Here is a 14,259-nt window from a genome sequence, read left to right as displayed (position 1 = left end):
CTAACCTAAAGGTACTATAGTATGTAAAAGGGGAAAAGCTTCTTTTGTTTCATATACTGCAGTCTGCTTGAAAAGATACAATCATAACGACTGTGCCTTGAATCATTTTAAAAAAAAAAAAACTATGACTTTGTCTTCTAATATAACAAATTTATTGAAAATTGCAATGATTTTATTTTTTCAAAAATACTTACAAACAATGAGATTTTAATAAACAGGTGGACATCTTGTCAGTTCGTAACCGTGTATGATTAAAATTGAAGACTAAAAAATTGTTTGTATCTGAAAACTTTAACAAGTCCTTTTGTATTTCCTATCCATAATTTAGATTTGTACAGTGATAATGCGGTTGGAAATTCCATTTCACTCTTTGTAAGCAAAAACTTCAAGAAGCTCTCAGAAGGACTCAGTAAATGTATCCGATGATTTGTTGCGTCGGTAACCAGTATGTTCCAAAAAGAGTCACATGCCACATCATACGGATCAAAGTTGTTGCAAGTCACATTACCTCCATGATACACACACTTAACTTGACCAAGTGTAGACAAAATAGTCAGATTATCCCTGGGATATGCCCAGTCTACAACACAGATGTCACTGTTACCATTCTGTGCAATGCGTTGTGGAAAAGAAAAAAGTTGTTCCTGAAAATAAGGATGACCACCGATCTCATAAATGACGTCACCTGTTAAGGTCATATGTCTTACTGAACTTGTAAAAGGTTCCCAGTATTCAGAATAATCTGTCAAGGCGACCAGAAGACCACCATCCACCGACTCACAGATTCCAAGTGGTAGTAATTTTTCTGTATTCGCGATAACAGAGACAGAACCCAAAGGAAAGAGTTGGCAAATAGTATTGTTCCCATTATCGGTGAAAAACACTTCACCATTCTTACAGACACAGATATCACAAAGGTTTATCATGAATTTTCGTTTGTTCTTACCTTTTATGTTAATTTGATTAAAACAGTCCAATAAAAAAGACTGGATATAACATATATCTTCACTACAAACCTCAAGGGTACGTACTGGATTATCTCCGTTTTGAAAAAATCCCACTTCATCGGCAACGGCATCAATTGACCAAGTTTGCCGAAAGTCATCAAAAACTTTTTCTCCACCATATTCTAGAGGATCTTTAATGTCTTCAATATTAGACCGTAGCTGTTTCAGCATTTTTAAGTTGTCGATCAGGTGGAAATCTGACATAGTTCTGCCGTTGTTCTCAATTAATTCTATGGTGACAACAAGCTTGGATTTTTTCTTGTCCATCTGAGATTTCAGAGATTTTATTTGTTCGTTTGTTTTGCTCAAGTGGTTTTTCAGTGTTTTTTCATTGCTTTTCTTGATTTCTGTTAACCTGCGAATCACGTTATCAAAGTGCTTCTGTAAAACTCTGATATCGTTCTCAAACTGAATTTTATTATCCCTTTCCTTTGTTAATATTTTCTCCTTTTTCTCCTCAAACTTCGGTATGTCTTCGTTCTTTATCTCTGTTAGGTACGTTAAGAGTTCTTCCCTTCTCTGGCTAGCTACGTTAGATAGCGTGTCCCAGTTATGATCCTTGTGCTTAGTTTTTGCACACTTGGAACAAATAAATTCATCACAATCCTCACAGAACATATCGATTCGTTTGCTATGTTTGTCACAAGCTGGAATATGTTCTTGAGGAGAGCCTAGAACAGATTCAGGTGTGTTGGTCGCCATTTCTTCTTGTATTCAATTGCCATATATTCCTTATAACGATGGTTGGCTATACGATTCACTGGTTTGTTTGAATAGCGTTGAATAGGCTCTCAATTTTTCTTATGAATCACGAATGATAATGAAAATCAGTAATATGGATTTAAAAACATACATGAGGTTGCTAAATATCTGTATAAACAGGAGCAGAAATTTCTTTAGATTAATCATCCATGAAAAGACTTATACTGTTCTCTCTCTTTCTCTCTCTCTCTCTCTCTCTCTCTCTTAGATTCAGATTTAACTTAATATTCTGAAATACAAAGGATAAACTATTATCCAAGAAATGACAGTTTAGGAACATGATTGAATTGACTTTAAAAAACATCAAAATAAGTATTGCGGAATCAAGATATTATAAATCACGGTTATAAATGAACACAACAAACAAAACACTTACTTTCTACCTTGTTGCAAAATCAAATACTAGGATGAAGTTTTTTTTTATTTGTTCATGAAAAGTAAAGAATATATTTTTATGAATTTCAAATTTCGTACTTCGAAATTATACCTGGTAGTATAAAGAAATCCGTCGTTGAAAATAATTTGAAAATCCCTCTCTCTCTTTTCAATAATAATTTGGAAGTGATAGTACAGGAAACCCCGATTTTATCCTACTGAGCATGTTTGTTTTATAGACTGAATTAATAATGTTAACAACTGAGTAGATATTTCTAAGAGATACTTTTAACAAGGCTATATCAAGATCACGATTCCCTAGTGTTATGCCGATCGGTTTCTGATGGTAGACCGCATTCTTGTTATACGCATGAACTGAGTCAAACCTAAAAGATACTATTGTTTGCAGATAAGTATAAAGTTTTACGTTTCGTCACGGTCTTTTTCGTCGGATGCATCCAGCGTAAACAATTCACATGATTGGTCAACTCAAATTATCAACATTGACACGGAATAGTCTGTTGCACGAGAAACCAATCAGGGATAAGAAGAAAGTTCCAGTCGTAAAGCTGGCAAGTAGGAGGCGTTTCCAATTTACCTTGAGCGCAGCTGTCAGCTAGATCGTGACGTAACGTGAAACTTTACACTTAGCTGCAAACTATAGTAAACATAGGTTGTGATTGTTCCTTTGCAAAGCACCCGAAAATAGCAAAGAAAGTCACATACCTTTCGGATGAGACCTTAAAAAATGAAGATTTAAGTCGACACGATAACGAACCCTTTCTATTTGGTACCGTAAGTTCCGGGAACATGTACATGTTTAACTTTGAAGCTCTTGGACGACATTTGATGCTTCTCTTGAGGTGTGAAGAATTCTCAAATAAGACGTAAAACAAATTAAAATCAATACTTCTTCCTAGCAGATCAGTTTTGCTCTATGTTTTCAATATAACTAAGGATAAAAATTCAGTTACAAATTCAATCAAGATTTGATTTTAACAAAATAATTGTGCCATTGCGATTATTTTATTGAAACTTAAATGATAGTTATCACTTGCATGTTCTTGTGGCGTTGTCCAATGGGAGATCTAGACACGAGGATTAAATATCACATCATTGTTCTGTTTTTGATACTACATGTACATGTTTATAAATTTTAATTTCATGATATCTTTTACATGGTTTATAACAAGTAAAGTATCATCTCTAAGACACCTGGTAAACAGGGCATTCTTTTCCAAATCCTAACAATACTAAGTAATATCTTCTCTCCAGCTGGATGAAGTATAATATTATAAGAATCGGTCATGTCACTATCTGCTGGATCAATGTCTCTACTCTCACCGAATCCATATTTAAACTGTTTAAGTTTAGATGAAATGGTCGGGAGTCCCCTAAGATGTTGATAACCATTACTCGTAAAATTCTCGTTTTGATCCACAGTAACTATCATCCCATTTTTTATAAAACACAATGTCTATCTGACACAAACGACGAAGATACAAAGGGTACATCTCCACTATGTCTATTAGGTGAATTATGGTTGATGCAAAAGCCCACAGAACAAATGAAACAAATGGATTTAACGAACAGTATTCCAGATTAAAAAAAATCATAAAATAATACAAAATAGCAACAGAGCAAGCACATACCTCCAAAATATCAGAGGTGGGATCAGGTGTCATGGAGGAGTGAGCTTCCCCTGCCGACCGGTCACCTGCCGTTTGCTCCTTGTCATGATCGGCAGATTCCGTCGACGATTATGTGAAAAACCTGAGTCACAATTTGGCTTAATGATAAATTTTATTTGGTGACAAGATCATTGTATCGGCGATAACAATTACGAAATGGTGACTGTAAGAAGACTGCTGATATTCTTGTTTCATCCCCTTGTTAGTCAATACCTTAATCTTGTTTTAAAATATGTACGTAGATTTATATGCAGGTGATGAAAGTATAATGCTGCATGAGTAAGGGAAGTTTAGTTGAATCCATGACTTTGTTTGCTGTGCTCCAGATTTGTTTAGCTTTGATGGGTTTTTGAGCTTGATTACTGTTTGTTACCTTTACTATAGGTACTCCACTGTTTTAAATATTGTATACAGGGAAAGGATTACCTGCTATAATAAGTAGCCCTCCCTGATTTTTTTTTATCTGTACCAGTCACTCTCATCACAAGAGTGTAAAGAAAAATGTAATTACTTAGTAAAGTAGATTTTCAAGGTTACTAACTGATTGTGCTATATGGCCTCACTAAACATTGATAAATAAAACTATTCCATGTGACAATTTTTCGAAAATAGCGATAGTTATGCCTAAAATAAAGTAATTCCTACATAGATCCGCTTCCTAGAGATCCCTAGTTTCATTGGCTGTCGCAAAATAAAATCGATCAAGGTCAGTAAACATGGCGGATAAATTCAAATTGTGATGTTAATATACATGATAAAAAGCCGTTATATGGATTGTTCTGTGTAAGTTTGGATTGCTTTATGTTTTGCATAGCTAAATTTTTGGAGTTCAGGTAGGAAATGTTAATTAAATATTCATTTACTGATAATTTAAGCCGAAATCCGTGCGGGAGTGAATCAAATGTTACGGAGATCCTAAGGAGTTGTACCCCCCCCCCCCAAAAAAAAAAGAAAGGAGAGAGGGCTACATTATTGCAGCTAGGAAAGGATGACTGCACCTACGGATATGCGAAATATGCGTCAAAATAAACATTAAAAATAGACATTTTTCTTTTCATTGTAAGAATGATCAACATCTGATTCACAACATTACTTAATTACAATAAATAAAATGAATTTACGATGTAGGAATATGTTACTACTTACGTAACAAGTTTATTGAATTCTGCAATTGTAGTTTTTCAAAAATATTTACAAAGGCTGAGATTAAAATTCAGAGCTAGACACTTTGACAGTTCATGAAGCTTTTCTACCTTTATGATTATATTTGAATACTATACCTATGTTTGTATCTGCAAACTTTGACAAGTCCCTTTGTATTTCCCACCCACAATTTTGATTTTTGAAGTAATAATGAGGTTGGAAATTGAACTTCACCCTCTGTCAGCAAATACTTTAATAATTTCCCAGATGGACTAAGTAAATGGATCCGATGATATTTTTCGTCGGTAACTAGGATGTTACAAAAGGAATCGCATTCCACGTCATACGGATCAAAGTTATCCATCGGGTGGTTTCCAGGGTGATCGTCTGTCATGGTACATCCGCGATATACAAACTTAACCTGACCGAAAGAGACATTATGACCAGACTACCTGTAGGAAATGCCCAGTTTACAATACAGATGTCAGAGTTACCATTCTGTGTGAGGCGTGCTGGATAAATTAAATGAAACCCCTCTTCCATATACATGTACACATCTATGACATCACCTGTTAATGTAAGGCGTCTCAGAAAACATGAGGCAGGGTCCCTAAAAGTAATATGTGGAAGTAATTTCACAACATCCCTAATTAAGGTGACTAAAATACCACCATCAAGTGCCTGACAGATTCCTAATGGTATATGGGGTGTATTCGTGATGACAGAAACTAATCCCGAAGGAGAGAGTTGGCAAATAGTATTGTTCGCATTATCAGTAAAAACACTTTACCATCCTTACAAACACACACATCAAAGGGATTTATCTTGAGCTTTCTTTTTTTAGTCCCTTGTATGCTAATTTGATTCACGTACTCTGATGTATGGGACTGGATATAAGTAAAATTATCACCACACCCATCCAGTATACGTATGGGTTGATCTCCGTATTGAAACAATTCTACATCATCAGCAAAAACGTCAATTGAGAAAGTTTCCTGTAACATATCAAAGATTTTTTTTCCATCGTATGGCGAAGGAAATTCACCGTCTTCTATGTCATAGAGTAATGGAGTTTTACAGTTTTCAAGCAGATTGTAATCGGACATGCTTCCACTGTTTTTCTCAATATATTCTAAGATGTCAACAAGCTGGGTTTTCTTATCTAATCGAGGCTTCACACTCTTTAGTTGTTCGTTTGTTTTACGCAGGTTGGCTTTCAGTATTTCTTCATGGCTTTTCTTGATTTTTGTAAGTCTGTTAATCACTTCATCGAAATGTTTATGCAAAATTGCAACATCATAATCAAAATGATTCTCACCATCCCTTTTCTGTGTAAATATTTCCTCCCTTTTCTCCTCAAACTCCGGTATGTTATGCTCCTTTATGTGCGCTAGGTACGTCAGGATTCCCCTCCTTCTCTGACTAGCTATGTTAGCTAGCGTGTCCCAGTTGTGTTCCTTGTGTTCTGTTTTGCACACTTAGAACAAATGAATTCATCACAATCCTCACAGAACATATCAATTCGTTTGCTATGTTTGTCACAAGTTGGAATGTATTGTAGAGGAGAGCCTACAGCAGATTCGGGTGTGTTGGTCGCCATTACTACTTATATTGAATTGCCATTTCTTATAAGGATATTTGACTATACGATTCATTGGTTTGTGTGTAAAGCGTTGAAAAGGCTCTCAATTCCTCTTATGAATTGCAAATTAAAATGCAAATCAATAATATGGATTTAAAACAAACAGGAGGTTGTGAGAAAATCTAAATAAACAGGAGCATACCCTTCTTTCGATTAATCATCCATGAAAAGAATTACATTGCTCTCTCTCTCTCTCTTTCTCTCTCACATGGATTCAGACGAAACTTAACTATTCTGAATTACAAATGAGAAATTATCCTCCAGGTAAGGACAAGGTGGAAACATCATTGAATTGACTTTTAAAAACATTAAAATAAAGTATTGCGGAATCAAGATATTACAAATCACGGCTACACGTATAAATGAACAAAATAAACAAAACACTTATTTTTTATCATAATGCAAAACCAATCTAGGATGAAGTTTTTTAAAATTTATTTATGAAAAGCAAAGTATATATTTTTTATGAATTTTAAATTTCGTTATTTGAAAATATAGTTTAAAGAAATCCGTCGTCAAAAATAATTTAAAAACCCACCTCTCTTTTTTCAATTATAATTTGGGAGCGATAGTACAGGAACTTCCGATTTCATCCTACTGTGTGTGCCTGTCAAAGACTTATAAAGAGTATTTTGTATATGACGTCCATTTGTTAAATTGTTTTCTATACTGAATTAACAATGTTAACAACTGGACGTAGATATTAACAAGAGATACTTTTCAACATGCCAGACTACATACTATTTGTCACGATACCCTAGTGGTAGGGCGTTCGCTTTGTGATGGTACATTATAGATAGCATTTTCGTTCGCCGCTCCGAGTGAAATCTAAAATGTTAACATATGTACATCAGACATATGTAATGATTTTTCCTTTGCCAAGTGCCCATCATTAAACTGTTAAAAGTTAAAGTCACAGTCCTTTCGGATGAAACCTTAAAAATCGAGCAATATAAAGAACTCTTACTGTTTAGTACCCTGAATGCCGTGTACAGGTTGAAATTTGAAGCCCTTCATCAGCATACGATGCTTTTCTTTGAAAATTCTCGAATAAGACAAATTATGACCAGTAACTGTTCTTCTTCCTCGTAAATCAGTTTTACTCTATACATGAAGGATATGGAGAAAACGAACAGTATTCAATCTCAAAGTCCATAAAACAATACAAAATAAGAGCAGAGCAAACACGGACCTCCGAAACATCAGGTGCCATGGAGGAGTAAGCATCCCCTGCTGACCAGTCAAACCCGCCATGTGCTATTTGTCATGATCAGGAAATAACGGAAAAATCCGTCGTCAATTCAGTGTATAAACAATGGAATAACAATTAGTATGAAAAACGTCAGTCAGCATTTGACTCAATGATAAATTGTATTTGCTGACAAGGTCATTGTATCGACCATAGAACTGTCAAAATGATGACTTTCATGAAGTTACGTAATTTGTATCGGCAACGATGTCGAAAGCTGTTTTGATTAACATTCATTTAGGGTATTCCGAATCACCTTTTACATTTTAACTGTAAACGAATTTATTACTGTGAAATCACTTATTTTCGAGGGGTTTAATTTTCGTGTTTTCAAGAAATGAAGAGACCCACGAATTTTTGTCCACCACGATATGCAATTTTTCATATATCTTATTACTAAACAATTCTTCAACCACGAACTCAAATTCCCATGAACCAATATATCTTCCTCAAACCATGAAAATTTGACCCCTCGAAAACATGTGATTTTACAGTAACAAGTTTATAAATGGTTGTTTTGTATTAAAGAAAATGCAATCCCATGAAAAATCAAATCCACTTTATAGGACCAGTGTATCTTCGATACAACTATTAACGAGATTGGCTTCTGATATTTAAAGACTTAATCTTCTGAATAGTTTCTACACACATAGCTTAATTAAAAATCAAATCAAAAAATGGTGGTCCATATGCTTTTTTGGCGCTACAGTACATTTAATATGACGTTTTTGCACTGAATTTGTATCTTAATCAAAATTACATCTTCGTCGTTTTCCCTCCAATATTTTTATCCAAATAAAGCATGGAACAAAATAAACTGTAAGTCTTTTCAAAAAAGACACTTTGAAATTCTGTCTAAAAGAAAAATTTCCAATTGCTTCGCATAATCAATTATTTGACCTTTCTGCAATCACAAAATGTGATTTTTCTGGCATTGAAAATCTAATAAGCAAGAAAATTATTTTTTTGATAACTTTTGCTGAATTTAAGCAGATAGGTCAAAGTTATGTTTAATATTCTGAAAAGATCTTCAAAAGTGGGGGTATATGATGTAAATTTTTTGATATTACTGAAAAAGTGTCAATTTTATGTAAAAAAAATTGGCTCAGTTTTTTCCTGGACTTTTCGAACATATTTTTATATTTGTCATAATTCGTTGAAAGAATTAATAAGAAACAATTTAATAGATATTCAAGAACCAGCATAATACATTGCACTACAAAAACAGCTTTGTGCATGGAAAAATAGGAATCTAAAATCAACAGATCTGTATATATACATGTAGTTCAAAAGGGAATCAAAGTACAGTGAGTACTGAAAGACGGTGACATGAATGATTTTGTTTGTTTAACGCCCCTTTCTAGTATAAATTTTGAGCAGCGAGGGATGTTTTCTTGCTAGCAATTATTGCAACACGGGATACTAATCTGAAAAAAGGCGGATCTCCATATCCCGTAGTGGAAGTCGAATCCGCGACGTAAGGATGGACTCCTTCAGGTCCGTGACTCCAGAGCAAACCCGCTACATCAAATGGCGACTGGCATGAAATAAGATAAAATGTTGTAAGAATTTGTAAAGTTATATAGAAATTATAAAAGTTTATGTCATTTTTCACATTACATGTACAGTCATGTATTTTTATTTATAAATTTATATTTTTGTACTTTGTACTGAAAAGTAAAGTGTTATGAATTCTCACCGTGATCTAAAATTTTCATTACTCTTAATAAGAACATTATTCATCAAAAAACATAGCAAACAAATAGATCTATGGATAAATAAACAAATTATAAGATTTTATATAATGTTTTATGTAGCCTTATGGCAGACGGATGATAATGTCAAAGTGTCTAAAGCAGCGTCACGTTTCCTCTTTGCTAAAAACAAATTAGAAAACTCCCACTTCAATTAAGGAATTTCACTGATGCACATAGTTGAGTTTCCCTTTAAATAACAGTAAGGAACCGATCTCGAGCACAAATGGAACCTTGTGAAGATTTATTTGTATTAAAGTTATGGAAAATATTTTTAGTATCATTCAACTAAATAGGCTTAAGCTTATTACTAGTAATTGGCTGTCAATATTAACAGCGTCTTTCGCTATTCCTATAGCTGTTTGCTATACCCGTGGAATTAAAAAAAACTGATTTTGCTAAGAAAATTCTCATTTCCCTTTGTACACTAAAGATGAAAAAACTGAACTGCCTTCCAGTGCGTAGAAACGTCATTGAATCGCCATTTTTCGTGTGTTGTGTTTACCACTTTCCCATTTCGGATGCTTGGTAAACTGCCAAAAATTAAGCAAATGCCCTGACATTTTCCAATAGACGACACAATAGATAGTGAATAAAAATAGGATAATGATTACCAAAATCTTTTTGATACTCTTATTTCGAAATAATACTCATGCATTATTTTAAAAATTTTTTTTTTTAATCGTGAGTACGTACATTAAAGCATGTTAATAAAATATTATTTTTTGTCTATATCCTATTAAAAGAATTCAGAAACACTTAAATATGAAAAAAATACTTGCTATAAATTTCATCTTACGGAGCCCATTATTTTTTTTTTTTTTAGAAAAACGCATTGTCCACGATTTTAACGGACAACCCTCGTATACTGCTCGAAAAAAAGAAAAAGAAAAACAAAATAACAAAATATTTTTCTGCCTCTATCTTTCCGTCGTCTCAAGTCATGGTCGGAATCTTATATATATGCAGCTCTCTCAAGTTGGTCGTGGTTTGCGATGAAACTATTTCTCATACCTAATGTTAATACATGTATAATTAAAACGTCTTTAATCATAAATTCATTCATTCATGATTAAATCAATGTGCAATACATAGCTTAGTGAACACACGCAGAAAACCTAAATTCAGCCGAATAAAATCGTATGAAAATCTTATCACTAGTAGTATTTCATGCACATGTATTTAAGTACCCTTTTGTACACCTTTAAAGGGTAAATTTTATTAGAGGCACGATAGAGTTTCTAAATAGGAATGAATTATTTTTTTTAAAATAGAATGGTAATAATAAATGACAAATTTTACGGCAAAGCATATACACCAAACAACCCTTTTATTATCTGATTAAGATCTCGTGATCTTTTTTCTTCTTTCTTAAAATACGTACATGTATTCGTTTTCCTAATATAGCATCGTAAACAGATATTAGAAATTAATTCAAACATTAAACTACTTGAGTTTTATTGTATAAAAATTCACAAAAAAGTATTGAAGAAACAGCCGCGAGTGTGTTGTTTGGCAATCATAATTGTTTGATTTCGAAGTTAGAGAGTAAAACAGTTATCTACAAATATTTTTCATCAAATATTCTGAAAATAATTATAATTCTAAACTAACACAATCTGTACGAAATTTACAATTTACCAATTATTATCTAGATCCCGAACTTTTCTGCATTAAACTTAAATCTTATTTGTAAACAGCTTAAGGTAGGATTCTTCTCATATTTCTAATATTTAAAAATTAATGAAATTTTTCACAGAATCAAGAAGACAATACCAGTAAGTGATAGTATCAGTGAAATTAAATTTGACCGTTTTATATTAGAGGCAAGATCAGGTCAAGGTCATTATCTTTTTCCTTGACATTAAGAATAAAAAATAACTGTTGCCAATCATGTGATACCTACTTCTATTTCAAAAGTTTAATGATTTTTTTTTTGCATAAAAACATATTACTATATCGGGTCTATAGCATGATATTACCAAATTTACACAACTAATTTAACTTAACTGGATATTGGTTAATCCGAATTTTCTCTGTTTTTCTTAATTTTTTAGGATATATTAGTTATTTTCATATGCTTCCTATATTTAACTTTTTCTTATTTTCACATATAATAAAGTAGTCTTATAAATGTACAAAATGATACAAAAACAAAGTTTTGATCGTTTACTAAGAGAGAAAAATACTTTTTATGGATTTTTGGCTCAAATCTGCACTTTGATAGGAAGGGTTTAAAAGCTAATAAAGTTCTAGTTTGTTTGAAAAATCATATTTATTTGATATATTTTGAAAGTTTATTCCCTCATTATTAATCTAACTTACATTTGAAATTTTCTCCAATACTTCGATTGTGTAAAAATTATAACTAAATTCATTGTTCTATTATAATTTTGAGAGGCAGAAAAAAAGATATTTTCATACGCCGCCATTCCGCCAAAAATATAGTCCCTGCTAGTTTCCAAACGCAGTTTACCATTTCTATTTAAAGTTGTACAATTGTGATGAGGAAAGAAAAATACGATCTTTTAAATTCCTTACACCTCAATATATAAGACATATAAGCAAATATACTTTAAGTGTTTCATCTATTCAGAAACCAGAGAAGAATCCTACCTTAAGAGACGTTTGAAGGCATAATATGCATGCATATCACAAAACTCAGTTGGTTAAGGATCTTTTTACCTTTGGGGCGAAATGACTTTCCACCCTTAAAGCGCCCTCTATCGTCTTAATATGCAACCCTGCATAATTTAAAAATCACAAAAGTACATTTCGGCTGAATTCGTAATTTTGCTACCTTAGTTCTACCAACGGAAACACAAGGGTAGAACTATGGTAGAAAAATAACGTCACTCCAGTTAAACTATATCGGGTTCGATGTTACTCTAGTTCAACAACAGTTACTCAAGTTCATGATCGAAGTCAGCCTTCATAAGTTGACAAATCGCAAGTTTACGAATTACACGTGATCATTGACATAACTTGCATTTACATTTTTACACTTTTCAATTTATGTTGGATAAATTACTGTTACGGGGTTCTTTTGATTTCTTACTTCTCGGAAATAAAAGATGTTAACTGTAGTTTTTATAATTTATTGGAAGTTTATCATCAACAAACAATATGGCGTCAGCAAGGCACAGCATAAATTGATTTGTCTCCTTATTCAGGATGAAAGCTATAATATTTCCTTATTTAGGAACGTTTGCCTTATTCAGGACTTTCACTTGGCATCTATTTCCTTAATCAGGAACTATGGTTTTTATTCAGAACCATGTGAGCCAACAGACTAACAAATTCACAAAAATTATGGTTTATATACAAGTATAATGATCACGTGATTAAATTAAAGCGACATCTATACATTACAACAAAGAACGATAATCGTGACATAAATTAAACATTAAAAGTTATTAAACATACTATTTTTAAAGTAACAAAAAGCATTATTTTAAAAGTCTCTATTTATAAATTCCATAACATTACAATTAACAAATTGTGAAAGAATAATTGACAAGTTATATATATATAATCATAAAATAAAGATTTACAATTTACCAATTCAGGTTTACATGTGTACATTTTAAGAATTACAGAGTTGGAATTTTGAACCCGTTGGCTTTCCAAAATGGAGGAGTGAGCATCCCCTGCTGACCGGTCACACCCGCCGTGTGCTCCTTTTCATGACCAGGAAATAACAGAAAAATCCGTTGTCAATTCAGTGTATAAATAATGGACTAACAATTAGTATAAAAAACTCAATAATAAATTGTATACGCTTACAAGGTCATTGTATCGACTATAGAACTTACGAAATGATGACTTTAAACGAGACGGCTGATATTCTTGTTTCATCAACTTGCTTGTCAATAATATACCTCGTTTTAGAAATTGTTCATACTTAGAGCAAGTTCTTGCGTATCGAACCAACTGAGATATATATACACGCCGTATGCAGGTGATGAAGGTAAATCCCTGCATAAGTAAGGGAAGTTGACGATAGAAAAGTTAAAGTCATCACGTTTATCATATAACTTGGTTGTTAGATTACCATTAACGTTTTTTTCAAGTAAAATATCCAAGTATGAAACATATGTGTCAGACTGTGTGGTATTTATAATACTGTATTCAGGGTTATCTTGCGCCCCGTGTTATATTCATCCTTTCACACGTGTAAACAAAAGGGTATAACTCTGTCTAAAATGGTACGATCCTACCCAAAACAGAATTGATCTAGATATTCAGCTGAAAAATCTGTATACTAAATTTCATTTCAATATGTGCAACCTCTGCAAAAAAAATGAATGGAAACTGCAAATAAGTGGAATTTTTCTAAGTCCAAGGGGCATAACTCTAACAAAAAAGGGTGCGATCGCACCCAAAACAGAACTTGACCTAGTTATTCAGCTGAAAAATCTGTATACTAAATTTTATTTCAATGTGTGCAACCATTGCAAAGTGGAATTTTTCTAAGTCCAAGGGGCACAGCTCTAACAAAAAGGGTGCGATCGTACCCAAAACAGAACTTGACCTAGATATTCAGCTGAAAATCTGTATACTAGATTTAATTTTAATATGTGCAACCCCTGCAAAGAAAATGAACAAAAACTGCAAATAAGTGGAATTTTTCTAA

At 33.0% G+C, this 14,259-nt stretch overlaps 1 protein-coding gene across 1 annotated transcript; it reads right to left on the bottom strand.

Moving 5' to 3' along the window:
- Positions 1-251: 251 nt before the first annotated feature.
- LOC134260689 (uncharacterized) lies at positions 252-1,709 on the bottom strand. The gene has a single exon (XM_062743235.1). It carries the CDS (start codon positions 1,707-1,709, stop codon positions 252-254), a length of 1,458 nt encoding a protein of 485 aa, XP_062599219.1.
- Between the last annotated feature and the right edge of the window lie 12,550 nt (positions 1,710-14,259).

The sequence above is a fragment of the Saccostrea cucullata genome, unplaced genomic scaffold, assembly GCF_032062105.1.
Source record: "Saccostrea cucullata isolate Sc308-1 unplaced genomic scaffold, CSIRO_AGI_Scuc_v1 ctg4031, whole genome shotgun sequence".
In the NCBI taxonomy this organism is placed as follows: Eukaryota; Metazoa; Mollusca; class Bivalvia; order Ostreida; family Ostreidae; genus Saccostrea; species Saccostrea cuccullata.
The sequence above is the reverse complement of the archived record's forward strand: the minus strand, read 5'-3'. Positions and strand labels throughout refer to the sequence as shown.

Bases quoted from the DNA above. Each gene is read 5' to 3' on its own strand.
- LOC134260689 (XM_062743235.1), bottom strand. From the start codon at position 1,709: ATGGCGACCAACACACCTGAATCTGTTCTAGGCTCTCCTCAAGAACAT.